The 17,982-nt window shown below is 42.7% G+C and overlaps 1 protein-coding gene across 12 annotated transcripts in view; it reads left to right on the top strand.

Annotated features, from left to right (window-relative positions):
• marf1 (meiosis regulator and mRNA stability factor 1) overlaps positions 1-17,982 on the top strand; it is a 77,562-nt gene that overhangs the window by 22,152 nt on the left and 37,428 nt on the right. For 5 of the 12 annotated variants that reach the window (XM_078240894.1, XM_078240896.1, XM_078240899.1 and 2 more), the window contains exons 2-5: positions 9,738-9,951; positions 11,239-11,904; positions 14,105-14,276; positions 16,426-16,503. In XM_078240894.1, the coding sequence (XP_078097020.1) occupies positions 9,799-9,951; positions 11,239-11,904; positions 14,105-14,276; positions 16,426-16,503 (1,069 nt within the window). In that variant the 5' untranslated portion in view covers positions 9,738-9,798. Of the gene's footprint in view, positions 1-9,732; positions 9,952-11,238; positions 11,905-14,104; positions 14,277-16,425; positions 16,504-17,982 lie in introns of all 12 variants that reach the window. The other 7 variants (XM_078240900.1, XM_078240902.1, XM_078240903.1 and 4 more) reach the window with 6 other exon arrangements.

Raw genomic sequence — 17,982 nt, 5'->3', positions numbered from 1 at the left:
GTACAATCCAGCTTTGTCAGGTCCTTACAAGTGTGTCTTATTGAGGAACATCAACTGAAATAAATTCAGTCTTATCGCTTACCGAAACTCCAGATAATGTTTCTTTGTTGAGTATCGTGGATGGGAGGTTGGGCCCCATATCTAAGGAAGGATGTGCTGGCGTTGGAAAGAGTCTAGAGGAGGTTCACAAGAATGATCCCTGGAATGAAGAGCTTGTCCTTTGACAAATGGTTCAGGACTCTGGGTCTGTACTCGTTGGAGTTTAAAAGGATTGAGGGGGGACCTTATTGAAACTTGCAGGATACTGTGAGGCCTGGATAGAGTGGACGTGGAGAGGATGTTTCCACTAGTAGGAAAAACTAGAACCAGAGGGCACAACCTCAGGCTAAAGGGACAATCCTTTAAAATAGAGATGAGGAGGAATTTCTTCAGCCAGAGAATGGTGAATCTGTGGAACTTTTTGCCGCAGAAGGCTGTGGAGGCCGGGTCATTGAGTGTCTTTAAGACAGAGATAGATAGGTTCTTGATTAATAAGGGGATCAGGGGCTGTGGGGAAAAGGCAGGAGAATGGGGAAGAGAAAAATATCAGCCATGCTTGAATGACAGAGCAGACTCGATGGGCCGAGTGGCCTAATTCTGCTCCTATGTCTTATGGGTGCTCCAATCAGTCAGTTCGTATTAAGTTGCCTGGCCATGCTTATCTTTCTCTACATCCTAGCTATGACTGTAACATTCTGTACCCTCTCCTTCCCTTCTCCGCTATTTACTCTATGAACATAGAATCCTTACATAGAATCCCTACAGTGCAGAAGGAGGCTATTTGGCCCATCGAGCATGCACCAACAACAATCCTACCCAGGCTCTATCCCTGCAACTGTATTCACCCTACTTGTCCCAAGGAGCAATCAGCCTAACCCGCACATCTTTGGACTGTGGGAGGAAACCCATGCAGACACGGGGAGAATGTGCAAACTCCACACGGACAGTGACCCAAGCCGGGAATTGAACCCGGGACCCTGGCGCTGTGAGGCAGCAATGCTAACCACTGTGCCATCGTGCTGCCGAACAGTATGTTTCCTCTGCATAGCTTGCAAGAAACAATACTTTTCACTGTGCATGTGACAATAAATCAAATCAAAATTGAGAACACCCTAGGTTTGACACAAATATCTGCTGAATTCACAGATTTTTCCCCTTGGGTTAGAGAAGGAAAATTGGCCCAGGTTGTCTCATCTGAGCACTATCCTGTGATCTGTGCTGGAAATATATATGGACTTCTAACGAGAACAAGATCAGGCTCAATTGTGATGTCTTATGTAGTTGCATAGCCCATCAACGCCACTGTCAAGGTTTATACATGAATATTGGTCGAAGAATCAAAGAGTCACTGGTTCCTTTTGGACTTGTACTTCAAAGAGCCAATTCCTACAAGAGACATTTGCCAAAAAGTAATTATATAGATGTCATGTGGTGTATATTTATGTCATTGACAGTTTCTGTCCTCTCTGTTAGTTAGGGTGGCACGGTGGCACAATGGTTAGCACTGCTGCATCACAGCGCCAGGGATCCGGGTTTGATTCCTGGCAGGGTCACTGTGCGGAATCTGCACATTCTCCCAGTGTCTGCATGGGTTCCTTCCGGGCGCTCTGATTTCCTCCCACCGTCCAAAAGACGTGCTGGTTAGGTGCATTGGCTATGCTAAATTCTCCCTCAGTGTACCTGAATTGGCGCCAGACTGTGTAAGCCTACTTGTGACACAAATAAACTTTAGAAACTTTAGTTGGTGATCAGTAAGGTACCTAGAATATCAACCCTCAATCACATTTTGGTCTGATGTTTTAAGTTCAATTTGTGATTTGTTTTTGTTTAAGGCAGTACTTCTTTTAGGGGCTGTCTCTTTACTTTATCCTTCAGTTTACTTGATTTAGTTTACTTGATAATTTGATCTACCTCAAAATAGGAAAATACCTCTAATGTGGCAGAATCTGTATTCATATTTGAAATTAGACAACCAGGTTACTGTAATGTCTGAATGGAGATTAGATTGTGTCCGTGATAGCTGATTAACACAATCTGAACAATTGGATATGTTACTGTCTGAACATATACCAACTAAATATGACTTGTTTATGCACAATTATAGTCTATATTATAAAGTCTTGCCGAATTCAAATTTGAATGTGAAGAAAGTAAATTGAATGGCAGTTGCTGGATTAAAATTGAGGTCATGTGCTGCATGGTAGCACTCCTGTCTCCGAGTCAGAAGTGTTCCAGTCCCACCCCAGGACCTGATGGCCAAGGAAGTTGCTTTCATGACACAGCCAAGCAGGTTGAATATCAATCTGCAAATCCTTCAAACATGCCAAGACAGGTGGTGAGAGAGGGAAAAATTCCTGACCATGTGATGGAAAGAACATTAGAGCCTCTCCCATCACTATCCATAGCTCCAGACCACAACCTGCACATAAAACTGCACATTGCCACAGTAATACAGACTCCCTGAGTAAACTATGACACAGTAAGAAGTCTCACAACACCAGGTTAAATTCCAACAATGTGAGTCTTAAAGGTACAGACACATGAGGACGGCCTCAACCGGGATCTTGGGTTCATGTCACACTATCTCTAACCCCACGATTTGCCTGGGCTTGCAAAATCTCACTAACTGTCCTGGCTGGAGACAATACACATCTCTTTAACCTGTGCTTAACCCTCTCTCCACTCACATTGTCTGTACCTTTAAGACTTGATTACCTGTAAAGACTCGCATTCCAACCATTATTTTGTAAATTGAGTTTGTGTCTTTATATGCCCTGTTTGTGAACAGAACTCCCGCTTACCTGACGAAGGAACAACACTCCGAAAGCTAGTGGCTTTTGCTACCAAATATACCTGTTGGACTTTAACCTGGTGTTGTGAGACTTCTTACTGTGTTTACCCCAGTCCAACGCCGGCATCTCCACATCATTAAACTATGACACACAAACTGATGGATTAAAGCACAATTTGTCATATGAATGAGATTAAATTCTAGTGCAGTTATACATTTCTCTGAACTAAAGCAATATCAGACTTGATTTTTAATAATTTCATGCAGGAAACATGCTACTTTCTGTCTGAATTTTGTACATATGGAATAAAAAACATGCATTGATTGAATGTCTCTCACAAACTTAGGACACCAATATGACAGTGACATAGAAACTAGAAGCAGGAGTAGGCCATTCGGCCCTTTGAGCCTGCTCCGCCATCCATCTTGATCATGGCTGATCAGCGAATTCAATATCTTGATTCCCCCTTCCTCCCATATCGCTTGATCCCTTTAGTCCCAAGAGCTATATCTAAAAGGTAATCTTTCTGGTGTAAAAGCAGAAAATACTGGAAAAAACTCAGCAGATCATAGAATCATAGAAACCCTACAGTGCAGAAGGAGGCCATTCGGCCCATCGAGTCTGCACCGACCACAATCCCACCCAGGCCCTACCCCCACATATTTACCCGCTAATCCCTCTAACCTATGCATCTCAGGACTCTAAGGGGCAATTTTTAACCTGGCCAATCAACCTAACCCGCACATCTTTGGACTGTGGGAGGAAACCGGAGCACCCAGAGGAAACCCACGCAGACACGAGGAGAATGTGCAAACTCCACACAGACAGTGACCCGAGCCGGGAATCGAACCCGGGACCCTGGAGCTGTGAAGCAGCAGTGCTAACCACTGTGCTACCGTGCCGCCCTAATTGTGGCTTTTGCTACCAAATATAGCTGTTGGACTTTAACCTGGTGTTGTGAGACTTCTTACTGTGTTTACCCCAGTCCAACGCCGGCATCGAGCAAATTTTTCCCTCTCTCACCGCAACTTTTTCCCTCTCTCACCACCTGTCTTGTCAAGCGATCTGGCAGCATCTTTGGAGGGAGGAGCAGAGTTAACGTTTTGAGTCTAATATGACCTCTATATCAGAATTGGAGAGAGGTAGAAATGTGATGGATTTTATGCTGTTGAAAAGGGGCTGGGGCAAGTGGAGCATAACAGGAGGTCAGGGTTAGAGAAGTCAGGTGGGATCAGATGAAATGACAGATGTCAAGACTAAAGCAGGTGTTAACAGCGCAATAAAGGTCAACACTGACTGAAAGCAAAAAAGCAGAATGTGTTAATAGCAGAAAAGGGGCCAGTGCTATCTGGAAGCAAAAGATGAGAATATGATACAGACCGACATGGAGAGGAGATTAAAAATGATGGACAGAGTTCATGGTCTAAAGTTGTTGAACTCAATGTTGAATCCAGGAGATTGTAAAGTGCCGAATCGGAAGGTGAGATGCTGTTCCTCCATCTTGTGTTAGGCTTCACTGCAGTACTGTAGCAGGCCGAGGACAGAAATGTTGGCATGAGAGCAAGATGGTGAATTGAAATGGCAAGCGACAGGATGATCAGGGTCATACTTGTGAACTGAGTGAAAATGTTCTGCAAAGCGGTCACTCTGTGTGCGTTTAATCTCCCCAGTGTAGAGGAGACCGCTTTGGGAGCAGCAAACACAGTAGAGTAAATTGAAAGAAGTACAAGTGAATCACTCGTTCACCTGGAAGGAATTTTTGGGGCCTTGGATAGTGAGGGGGGGAGAGGTAAAGGGGCAGGTGTTAACACCTGTGATTGTATGGAAAGGTGCCGTGGGAAGGGGATGCAGTGTTGGGGGTGATGGAGGAGCGGACCGAATTGTCACAGAGGGAATGGTCCCTTCGGAGTGATGAAGGGGACGATGTGTTTGGCATCATGCTGGAGTTGGTAGAAATGGCAATCGATGATGCGTTGAATACAGTGGCGGGTGGAATGATGCTGGTGGAAAAGATTTTTTCCCTTTAGCTATTTGCCTTTAACTGGGCCATTTGATTCCACATGTTCACTTGCTGCATGAATTAGTCTCCACATCTTTCCTCTTCTAAGCTTGAATTTTGTCTGCTGGTTGTCGAAGTTTTGGTAATTTTGAATATTGGGATACAATTTTATCCATTTAGAAACTAGATAAGTTGGTTTGTCTTTTTAATAGTCTAGCTGGCTCCCAGTTTAACCTTTTTGTCCTTGGTCTCTGCTGTTATAGTGAAATTCAACATAAGCTCCAGTTGGGCACATTGCAGTCTTCCAGACTCAATGTTGTCTTCCATAATATTAGATCATAATCTTGGCTCCCAATTATTTTGGATGGCAGCTGTTGGTGATTCTACTTTTCCCATTTACATTTCCTGGAGACACATATTTTGTTTCTTTACTTGTCCAATTACCATCCTCTTTTACCTTACACTACAATCCGCGTTGTCATTTATTCTCCACCTGTAAACTGTTCCTTTTGTTCTCCTCCCCCCTTTCTTGCTTCTAAGTGCTTAAAACCTGTTTTTAAAATTTATTTTGGTACCAGTGGCATTTTTCTGTCTTGTTTGTGCCATGGTGGTCAACTCCGTTTAGCATCACCTAGTGTGGCTCATTTTCTGAAAAGGTGATGATTCGCTGGCCTGTTGTCTTGGACACTCTTAGCCAGTTGAGTTGTTTGTTTCTGATCATCTCTTCCAATGCCCTTCCAAAGTCAACCTCCAAAGGTCAAGGCCATCAGTGACTGTCTCCCAGTTATCAGTGCCAACATCTACCATCTTCATATCTTGCTTGCTGGTGTCTTTGTGGCAAAGGCATGGATGCCCAGGAGGTCATGAGCCAGTGGCCAGTTCACTATGCAGAAGGTCTTTGGATTGATGACGGCTGTATACTCAAGGAACGTGGCCAAGTCAGAACAGAAATCTTTGGCTTAGAAATGAGTGCATGCTAATGTAGTTAACACACTGAGTTGGTGATCTTGTCCTGCCAAGAAATACCAAGGATATGTCTATGACAGCAAAGGTGGAAATTGTTCAGCCTTTTCTCCTGCTGAAGACATATTGTAGAGGAGTGTGCAGAGGACATAGAACATGGATATAGGCATGGTAGACTCAAGTTTGGTGTCCTCAGTCAGGTTGGACATTACAGCTACGGCATTTGCAATACTTATGTTGACTTTAACATCAAGTGACAGATTGCTGGGGGTTGTGGAACCAAGATATATGAAGCTGCCAACAACCTCCAGCCTCACATTGTCAAAGCTGATTGATAGCAGTATGACAACATCCTGGATCATGACATTTGTCTTCTGATTCTGATGGTCAAACCAAACCCAGACATGAAAGGGTCTGACCATTTACTGCTGAAGATGTGGCACGGAGCAAATCTCTGATGAGGACTTGGCGTATCTTTGTTTTGGATCTCAGGCAGGCAAGGCATTACAATCTCCCATCAGTTTTGGAATGTAAATGGATGCAGACCCTCAGTAGAACACAGTTTTGTTTGACTCCACTGCGGATTTCATCGAGTTCTGATGTTGCCCTGTCATAGCCGACCTTGCCCATCATGTCGTGGAAAAAGGAGATTGGAAACATTGTAAACATGAGGAAAATTGAGCAGAAAAGAGTGCAAAATGTGAAGAGAATAGTGTAAGTTCCATGAATTGTGATGAATTTTAAGACATCTATTGCAAAACGAGAGGAGTCTTTTGATAATCTGGCACATGAATTGCTCAGTTACATAAGAATATAGGATTTAGGAGCAGGAGTTCAGCCCTTCAAACCTGTTCTGACATTCAATAAGATCTTAGCTGATCTGGTTGTGGTCTCAACTCACTTTACTGTCTACTTCCCATAATCCTTGTTACGTTTGTTAAAGTTAATTTCGTTCTGAAGTTTGTACCGATGGTTTTATTTCTGATGGATGATTCTGCTCTCGAATTGTCCGACAGCAAACATTATTAATCAAATCCAGCCATAGTTTGAACATCATTAAGAATGCAACATTGTTGAAGGATCAATTTATTTTCAGGTCACCTTAAAGGTGTCAAGGATTTAAAGGACATCATTTGACATTTTAATAACTGTTTTCTAATTTCTACATAGGCAACAATAATATCATTGGCAACATAATTATCACAAAACTTGCAATAATTTGGATTCTGAATCAAAACAGCACAACATCAGTGACTTAAATGATCTAGTTTTTTAATAAAGTATCACAGCCTTAGCAGGTTCATGAAACACTTTAAATTTTCCTGGTTCATTGACTGACTTTCTTTTAATAATATGCACATTTTCTTATTCTTCTGCAAACTTACAGTGCAAAGTTGACTTGCGTTGACTCAATTCCACACTTACGTTTTCTCCAATCTTTCAAAGTTCATTAGTAATCTTTTAAAACTACAAGTTCCTCCCCTTCCTCCAAACCCTGGTCCGACTGCATTCATTTGCCAGGATTTAACCATCATTACATAGATAATATGAATAAACTCCCCAGAAAAATGTGGAATTTCAATTAAAACTGTACTAACACATCTGAAGGTTTTAGTTGTACAACTTACTTTATGTCTGTAAATACATCATATCAGTAGTTAATTCAAAGTGTAGGTTATTTTGAAAGTCGCCTAAAAAACCTTCTTGGATGGGTTTGGTGATGGGAGTGGAAAATCTCGCGGAAGGCCCGTTGGCATTGCCTGGATCTATTGTAATTTTGTGTACCGGGGCAGCTTTTAGAAATAGTTCCCTGATTTTTATAAAAGACGAAGTTGCTGATGGGCTCCTGCCAGTGTGAAAATTCCAAGCAGAGAAGGCCGCCGTTGTGGCCGATGGTTCCAACACCGCTTTTCCCATCCACTGCCACACTCTGCATAAAAGAAAAGGAAAATTCCACCCTTGATATGTCAGCTTATTACCGATAGTGGAGAAAGAAATGTTTGAGTGATTGAATTCTTTGCTTACCGGTATTGGTAAGGGACAACAGGTCACTAACACTGGTTTATCTCCTAATAAAGCCTTAAGGAAACACAGAACTTTAGTATTGCTTAAAAAAACATCCTGGCGAAGCTTTTATACTTGCACTTATCAGGACAGATGCAAGAATACCAAATTTCAATGGAGCAACAATTTATACTGCACGAGAAAAGAACATGCTGCAAACATTGTGCCTTTTTTGAATTAAGCAAAAACACGGAGGACAATAATCCCCTGGTATATTGTCCATGGCCCTTTTCTCATGCTGTATGAATGATGACAGAAGAATCAGCAGAGTTTAATGTATTAAATCATTATCTGTAGCATATGATGTCAGTGACAAGATAACTGAGACCAAGAGTGGTCTTTGTTTTAATGAGTGTACCTTAGACAGAAGTATATTAATTTTGGTTTTGCCTTGTGCAGTGTTGCCTCCCTTTCACTTGCTATGATCTAGCTAGGAACCAATGTGCCAGCCCTAATGTATTCTAGTGATTTTAATGGTTAAGTAGCTATATGAGCAGCTTCAATGATTATACCCCTGGGAACATGTGAGATATAATGGATTCAGGTTGCAAAACTGATGGTGCCTCTCAGGCTACAGTAATTTATTAACTGCTCGTATCTGTTGAATAAAGATCACAAAAAAACTGATCATTAATTTATGAGCTTTGACAAAGCTCGAAACATTGGCTCTTTTCTCTCCTTACAGATGCTGCCAGACCTGCTGAGATTTTCCACCATTTTCTCTTTTGGTTTCACAAAAAGGCAGTATGTTGTGGATTGCAGAGTCTGAAACCTGATATTAATTACATCCTGTTGAATGTGTCTAACTTAAAAAATAATCAAACAGCCTTACCAACACACACCAGTAAATTCAGCTGTCTCGCTAACTTTATCTGTGACTTCACATCTACATTGAAAAGTATGTCTTTTTGTGGATAGAACTACCTCACATCACAATATTGTTGACGGGGAAAGCAACTCTAATTTGTACCACTCTTCTTTTGTGTTTAGTGTTGCTTAATGCTACTAATAATCATATAAAGGTAACTGTAATAACTCCACGGAGGCAAAAGTCCCGTCACCAAGTTACTTTATTTACACAATACATCTGTACACAGCCAGCTCTCCAGTTGTTCCCTGCTGACTACAGGCAGGGAGTCTGACACACCTGCTTTAAATAGGGAGCGTGAGGCTCCCTGATTTAACCATCAATTAGGACTCATCAGGTATTTCTTTTTGGGTACCAACAAATTAAACAAAATCAAATTAACTGAGGGACAAATCAAAAAGGGTAGCTCTCTAAAAGGTTGGGGGGGTGGGGGGACCGCCTGAACGCAGAGACAAAGGAAAAAGGAAACTTAAAACATCAAATCAAAATGTGGTTATCGGAGTCAATAATACACCCCAGCCCCTGCGGTGCCCAGCGGGCACGGAAGGTGTCAACTGTGCCAAGGACTCATCGGGCATGTCTTTTTACACCAACCAAATAAACAAACTCAAATTAACTTAGGGACAAATTAAAAGGGGCAGCTCCCCAAAAGGAAGGGGGAACAGCCCGAACCAAAAACAAAGTCGAAAGGAAACTTAAAACATCAAACCAAAAGGTGATTATCAGGGTCGATAATACACCCCAGCCCCTGCCGTGCCCAGTGGGCACGGAACGCGTCAACTGAGCCAAGGACTCATCAGGCAGCTCATACTCTAGCAAGCCAACCTCATTAGCCTGGCTGAAGTCATCATAGTAACCAAATAATGTTGACTTGCTGTTGTTTGTCCTAAATTTGTGTTATGAAGATGAAAGGAGTGCAGATTGGGGAAAACTAAATGTGAGACAAAAACTTGATGCAGCTGTTTCACCATTTCCTGTTGAACAATATTTGCTTATATTTTTGTAAGTACAGGAAGGAAGAATGAAAGAAAGTACAGATGAAAGGATGCTGAGGAGGTATGTAAAGCTGTATAATGGATGGCAACAGAAAGGAGAACTCCTGCAGTAGGCCAGTTGGATGGCTGAATCAAACTGATGATGATGGCGGTGTTTCCAAACCGTGGCTCTGGAAAATCTCCAATTGCTTTTCAACAGTTGAACAGATATTGCCGACGAGTAGCAAAACGGTAAATTTCATTCCAACCTGTTATATTTACCCTCATTCCATACGTTGTAACAACAAATAGATTTGCTTATGACATAGAATGGTAAGATTTTGTTTTCAGTACAATCAAGGTTTATCTGTTTCCTATAAACAGTGTGCATGTTTTGAAGCTGTGCACTCTAGTAGAAAATAACAATGATTGATTATAATTCACTTAGTGGATGAAATATCCTGCAACATCCACTAGGATCATTTTCGATTTGTTTTGCTGAAGTTTTCTTGAAAATCTAATGGGTTTCCTTAATGTCAGCTGTGTAAATTCAAGATTGTCATTACGAGTGTTCTCCTCCACGGTCATGATGTGGAGTTGTTCCCCGTCCTGATTAATGGTGACGGGGGAGTCGATGGGAACAGGGTCCCATCTGTCCTGGCTGGAGACAATTCACATCTCTTTAACCTGTGCTTAACCCTCTCCCCACTCACATTGTCTGCACCTGTAAAGACTTGATTGTCTGTTAAGACTCACATTCCAATCTTGTAATTGAGTTTGTGCCCTGTTTGTGAACCCAACTCTTCACTCACCTGATGAAGGGGCAACGCTCCGAAAGCTCGCGCTATCAAATAAACCTGTTGGACTTTAACTTGGTGTTGTGAGACTACTTACTGTGCCTTCTCCATGGCAGCAGAGTCATTGGGTGGAATCTTCCCAAAAATGCACAAAGTGTTGGTTCGCAGGTTTCATGTCATATTGAACAACACCTTGTGCATTTTAAAAGGGAAAGTGAGATTCACACTGTCAGCTGCAGGGACAGGGCCTAAAGACCGCGGCAAGGGCAGGATTCCTGATGAAGGGCATCCCGATCTAGGGCAGTGCCCGGCCATGTCCCTCACCACCTGAGGCTATACCTACCCCCACACCCCCAGTGTAGCCATTGCAACTAATCTGTTATCTCTGTTTCATACATAGTATTGTTGCATATACTGCTTTGTAAATTATACTTTACATGGTAAATTGTTCAATGTTCTCCTCTGTTTATGGACATTTAAAGTAGGACAATACAATTAATTTAATCATTTCCATAATATTGGAAGTATCAATACTTTCTTCTTGGTATGTGTGAATTCAGTTGGAGAAATCTTTGCTCATGGGAAAGGAAATAATTGCATTATTTTCAAATGCAGATTCTAAAACTAGTGTATGAAGCATAATAAAATTTTGAGTATATTTTGTAGTGGGAGGAATTATTGCATTCTGTACCAGAATCAGAAATTTAGATACTAATCATGATTATTTTGTGTTTTCTTTCAGAAAAATTGCATGGAGAGCAACAAGTCCACGTTAGAGTTGAAGGATTTTCCACCTCCCTCCCATCATGCTATTTCTAATTTATTTGCAAGTGCTTCACCTTCTGACATTCAGGCCTTTCAACAACAGCAGTCAACTGGCACTAAAGTAAGCTGCTGTCCTCATTGTGGCAATGAGGCTTCTTGCTCCCTCCAAATTCCCAATGGTGATGGTTGCATTCACTCTGTAAAAGCTGGAGCTTTAGAATACACAAATGCTGGAACAGTCACATGTCAGATAGGCGCAAGGCCTACTTCCCACTCATCAAACCCTTGTAAGGTGGCTGTAACTAATGACCGTTTAGCTGGTCCCTGTGTAGAGAATGCTGTCTCTGGTTGTCAGCTTCAGCCACCTCTTTCCCAGCATCTGTCCTGTTGTGGAAATCTCTTCAAACAGCTGCAGCCTTTCCACAGCAGTGCCCACAAGCAGCATCAAACTCCTATGAAACAAAGCTACAATGCATCCAGTTTTTTTTCCTGCATGGAACTTACAGGTGGGGTTAGTGGGCACTTGGAAGATCGTGTGAATCAAGCTGAGCTACCTAAACGTGTTTGCACTAACTCTTTACATTTTCACATGGCACCTATGTTTCTGAAGGGTTCACATTACTGTGATGATTGTTTAAACAAGGTTAGTATCATTTTACATTTTATTTTATTCAAAGATAAGGGTTTGCACATGAGCAGAACGTTCGGCTTATATGAGATATATTAATCTTTATGGCATATGTGTGGCTTGTAGCATTACTTCTGCAGTCTGCAATTAACCAGTGGAGTATTTTTATGATGCATTTGTAGCACTCAACTGTAAGAGAATGATGCGGCAATGTGAAAAGTGTGACAGTGCAGAAAATAATATAGTCACATCAACAATGTTGTTATGCAAAAAAATCTAATTCCAATTATTCCTTGTTTTTACTACTCTGCACAACCTTATCCTCCAAACTTGCATCTCTGTTGTCACTGGGAAAACATTAACATCACCTCAGCTCCCCACAGTCACTTCAGTGCATGAATATTAGCTGAGGACCACAACACAAGCCATACCTATCTAAGTAGATATAATTAAAATTGCAATACTGTATACATGAAATATTTGTGACCGATAATTTGTCTCCTCACCTTCTCCAAAATGTGCATTCTATTAAGTGGGATTTGTGAAATCTTATTTTATCCCCCTTCCCTACATATTATTCTCCACTATTCCAAAATACTTATGTGTACAATTGTTTTGATGTACCTACAGTAATTGACCCAGTTGAGTATTAATAGCAGGTGGTTCAGCAGTGGAGGTGAGGGTACCATTGTGTTCAAGCTTGATCTATTCCTAATGATGATGTCCTTATGTACGCATTTTATGGGAAGGAGCAGAAATTACGGGTGGGATTTTCCATGCGCCCCCACGGTGTGTTCCGTGGCAGCAGAGGAGGCTGGTAGTTGGCTGGCAGCGGGATTTTCTGATCCGGCCACTGTCAATTCTCGTTGTATGCATCCCCCTGCAACCAGGAACAGCCAGAAAACTCCGGCCTACAAGAGGACACACATGTTGAATTGAAAAAAGAAAACATTTTTTAAACTTTCATCCAGTGATGGAAATTAGCTATGAAAGCCCTTCTGTGTGGCTTTGAACAGCACCAGATATCTGCCAACTGCACCATTCTGCAGCAAACCTTTTTTAGAGACATTTTTTTCTTCCATTTTGGTCACTATTCACCATGTTCAGCATTGTGCAATAGAACTGTTATTCAATGTTTTTCCAACTGGATGCTAAGAAAGGTGGAGGAGCAAACTGTGATAACCTCTCTTGAGAATGGGAGAGAATTTCAGTCAGTCCCAACTCCCAAGTATGCATCATGTAATGATCTCCCAGAGAGCTGTAGTTGGGTCTGTAGGCTCAATTTGGAGTGGCTTCCCTTCACAATGATGGCCAGATAGCTGTGGCCACATTCTAGATTCACACACTCAAAAGTCTTCAGAGAGTGTCTCCATCTTGAGGCACCCCTTGTTCCCCTACTGAGAGTAGCATCATCCACCTCTCTTGATGGTGCCCATATTACTCCAGTGCTGGATTGCCTCCTATTGGCCCTGCAGATCTGGGACCTCTCCCGCTGTCCTTAATTGGACACAGCTCTCAGAAATGGCCATGTGTGGGCATCCCCCTCCAAAACCGTCCTATGGGGCACCATTGCCAGCATTTGTCTGTTCCCAACTGACATTTCATCGCATGAGATTGGGACCTGGGAAGAGAAATTCTGCCCCTGATCTGTAATTACTGTCCCCTTAAATATGTAACAGTGCTGAGCCGTGTTAAAAGATAAATGCATTTTAATATGAACCATATTATTGATTAAATAATTGGCAAAATAAAAATATCATTTTCAGATATTGTGCTTTCAAACAAGAACCCGTGTCTGCGTGGGTTTCCTCGGGTGCTCTGGTTTCCTCCCACAGTCCAAAAAGTGCGGGTTAGGTTGATTAGCTATGCTAAATTGCCCCTTAGTGTCAGGGGGACTAGCAGGGTAAATACATGGGGTTACGGCGATAGGGCCTGGGTGGGATTGGTGTCGGTGCAGGCTCGATGGGCCAAATGGCCTCCTTATGCATTGTAGATCTTAAGAGTTGTCCTTCTTTGCGAATGTATGACTGACTTTGTTGGTATTGTAAAAGCAGAAATCTGCACAGAATAATGTAACTTGGTCCATTTCTGATGCACAAATATCTGTTGCCTGTTAATTTATTTGCAGAAATAATACTTTTTAAAGTTAAAACAAGTTGCTTTGCGTGTAATCTGAAGAATTGTCCTAGTTGTTCTTTTAAAAATCTTTTTGCAGCCACCCAGGCGTCCTGTTATAGACGTTACAAAGATTTGGCCAAATATCGCTCCTCCTGTTCAGCCTGTTCCAGTACCCATGTCTTTGTGTAATGGTGTTCAAATGGAAGGTCAAACTGCAGAGGCACCAATTTTAGCAACAGGAAGCTTGGGCCTCCAACCGCAAAAATATGGTATGTCTGATTGCAGTGTTATCCTAACTTATGCTCTATTAATCTTCCCCATTGATACTAACCTTTTCTTTTAAAAAATAATGACAATTTATTCTCAACCATTATATATATATCTACATTGAAACCACTGCTCCCACCCCGCCAACAAAGTTTAATTATATTTTTTGGGAAGGAGTAGTCAGATGAAATATTTAAAGATTTAGGGGGCTCATAGAATCAGTACAGTGTAGAAAGAAGCCATTTGGCCCATCGTGCCTGCACCGACTCTCCAACTGAGTATTTTACAAAGGCCTTAACCCCATAACCCCACGTATTTACAACACTAATCCCCCTAATCTACACATCTTTGGACACTAAGGGGCAATTTAGCATGGCCGATCCACCTAACCTGCACATCTTTGGAGTGTGGGAGGAAACCTGAGCACCCGGAGGAAACTCATGCAGAACACAGGGGAAATGTGAAAACTGCTGACATGCAAACTATTTTCAGGATGCTGACCCGGGTTCGATTCCCGGCTTGGGTCACTGTCTGTGCGGAGTCTGCCCGTTCTCCCCGTGTCTGCGAGGGTTACCTCCGGGTGCTCCAGTTTCCTCCCACAGTCCGAAAGCCGTGCTGGTCAGGTGCATTGGCCGTGCTAAATTCTCCCTCAGTGTACCCGAACATGCACTGGAGTGTGGCGACTAGGGGATTTTCACAGTAACTTCATTGCAGTGTTAATGTGACACCAATAAATACAACAAAGTAAAAAGTAAACTCCACACAGTCACCCAAGGCCGGAATTGAACCTGGGTCCCTCACTGCTGTGGTGAGGCAGCAGTGCTAACCACTGTGCCACCCATTGCTTATGATCAGCACTTTTCAAAGTTTCTGAATTACAAATTATTAAGAAAAGCCAATATCAGGAAATAGATTATTTATTACATATGTGATATATATTCATATATGTGTACATACATGCAGAGAGGGCACTTTAGTTATGTTATATCAAGGAAACCAAACTTTTTGCGTGGTTGGCAAACCTTGATTGTTCATTGGTAAGCAGGCAGCACAAACATGAGGGAGGCATCACAACCAAACCCCATCCTCCTTCACTTAATGTGCACAGTTTTAGAGTTACTGAATAGTGATAAGGAGTGGGAATTGTGACTGACCTCACAACCCACCCACCCCTTTCTTCCATTCACCTTGCCCAGCGTAGGATTGTATCGAACAATTATAGCACCTCTATTACCACTCTGCCTGATCACAGCTCACTCAGCATAGACTAGGATCAAAAGTGGGACCTTAATTTCCACAGTGCCAGGTGCAAATATTCATTAAGCCATCTTGGGAGCAGGCTAAAGAAGATTGTGTGGTCAATTTTAGTAATGACCATGAGTGGCAAGCACAAGGTGTACTTTAGAGGTTGTGTTGGCCCAACCATTTTTATTTTCAGGATGCTTGGTGTAGTGTTCTTCCCAAGATCAATTGGGAATGACAATCGTGCCTAATCAGAATAAGTAGGATAGAGTGTCTGTCAAAACAGATGGAAGATCAGGCATTTTGCTGTTCATAGAATCCCTACAGTGCAGAAGGAGGCCATTTGGCCCATCGAGTCTGCACTGACAACAATCTCGCCCAGGCCCTATCCCCATAACCCCACTTATTTACTCTGCTATCCCCCAGACACTAAGGGTCAATTTAGCTTGGCCAATCAACCTAACCCACACATCTTTGGACTGTGGGAGGAAACCCGAGCTTAACTGCTGATTATTCTGTGTTGAATTTTAAATATGTTCTATTGTCCTCAAATCAAGCCATTTAGTTCCGTCTAACTTAAGTTTTCTAAATTAAAAATATATCCTGTTATATTAGCCAGCATTTTGAAGCTCAGTTGATTAATTTTTAATTAATTGTCATAGTCATGGATCTTTTCCTCCAAGAAATAAGTTGCACCTGTTACTAAATTATTGAACCATTCACCAGTTGATTTAATGCCCACATGCCACTGAAAACTCCCAACATTTTGTTCACACAAATTAGGGTCAACATAAATTGCTGTTGCATTCAAATGGGTGCGAGTTAATTTAATTCCAAGAGTCTGGTTGTGCTGCTGAAAGAATCAAAACCAATAATCATCAGTTAGATTCCTTCTCTTATTCCTTTTAGATGGAAAATATATAGTGGGCGGAATCTTACGGACCCGCCAGCAGGGGGAAACCTGTTGGGCAGAGAACTTAATTACATGTGAGGTCAAAAGTCAGTTTTCTTGATGGCGGTATGAACTTTAGCAATTAAGTTCTCGGAACTTTGAATAAGGAACAGTGTCGGGAAACTCTTTTGCCTGCATTAGCATGTCATGCATGTTCATTAGAATTTCCCCCCACCAAATTAAGTTGCCCACTTACAAGAAATTAGAATGTTCACATTCATGACTACACAGAAGTGACATGCACCTAGTGAGGTAGACTTCATGATTAATGGTGAGTTGCCACTTCATCGTCCTCTTTGGGGAGGGTCTGTAAATGCCAACCTATACTTGAGACCGGGTACTGACGGTGCAAGTTGCGTGGAGGATGACCAAGGAAGAGAGCAGTAGTTAGTGGGGAAGTGTGAAGCAGTAGAGAGGGATCGTGCTGACTGTCTGGGAAGCCTTTAAATATTGCACCTGACTTTCGACCCTGGGAGTGTCAGGGTAGGGACAGTGATTTCCTGCCTGCCCCGTTGGAAGAATTGGCGAGCTCCTTGTGGATGCATATGTAATGAGCTGAACAGCACAAGATCACGTGTGGTCAGCAATCCTGCCACATAGTGAGCGGCACAGTGGTTAGCACTGCTGCTTCACAGCGCCAAGAACCTGGGTTCGATTCCCGGCTTAGGTCACTGTCTGCGTGGATTTTGCACGTTCTCCCCGTGTCTGCATGCGTTTCCTCCGGGTGCTCCGGTTTCCTCCCGCAGTCCAAAAGTCGTGCAGGTTAGGTGCATTGGCTATGCTAAATTCTCCCTCAGTGTACCCAAACAGGCGCCGGAGCATGGCGACTAGGGGATTTTTACTGTAACTTCATTGCACTGTTAATAGAATCCCGAAAGTGCAGAAGGAGGCCATTCAGCCCATCGAGTCTGCACCAACAATATTCCTACCCCAGGCCCTGTCCTCTCAACCCCACACATTTACCCCACTTTGAAAATGTGACCAAGCACATTGACGAAGGAAGAGCGGTGGATGTGGTCTATATGGACTTCAGCAAAGCGTTCGATAAGGTCCCCCATGCAAGACTTCTTGAGAAAGTGAGAGGGCATGGGATCCAAGGGGCTGTTGCCTTGTGGATCCAGAACTGGCTTGCCTGCAGAAGGCAGAGAGTGGCTGTGGAGGGGTCTTTCTCTGCATGGAGGTCAGTGACCAGTGGAGTGCCCCAGGGATCTGTTCTGGGACCCTTGCTGTTTGTCATTTTCATAAATGACCTGGATGAGGAAGTGGAGGGATGGGTTGGTAAGTTTGCTGACGACACCAAGGTAGGTGGTGTTGTGGATAGTTTGGAGGGATGTCAGAAGTTGCAGCGAGACATAGATAGAATGCAAGACTGGGCGGAGAAGTGGCAGATGGACTTCAACCCGGATAAGTGTGTGGTGATCCATTTTGGCAGATCCAATGGGATGGAGCAGCAGTATAAAATGAAGGGTACCATTCTTAGCAGTGTAGAGGATCAGAAGGACCTTGGGGTCCGG

This window comes from Mustelus asterias, chromosome 23, assembly GCF_964213995.1.
Source record: "Mustelus asterias chromosome 23, sMusAst1.hap1.1, whole genome shotgun sequence".
Lineage (NCBI taxonomy): Eukaryota > Metazoa > Chordata > Chondrichthyes > Carcharhiniformes > Triakidae > Mustelus > Mustelus asterias.
The sequence above is the reverse complement of the archived record's forward strand: the minus strand, read 5'-3'. Positions and strand labels throughout refer to the sequence as shown.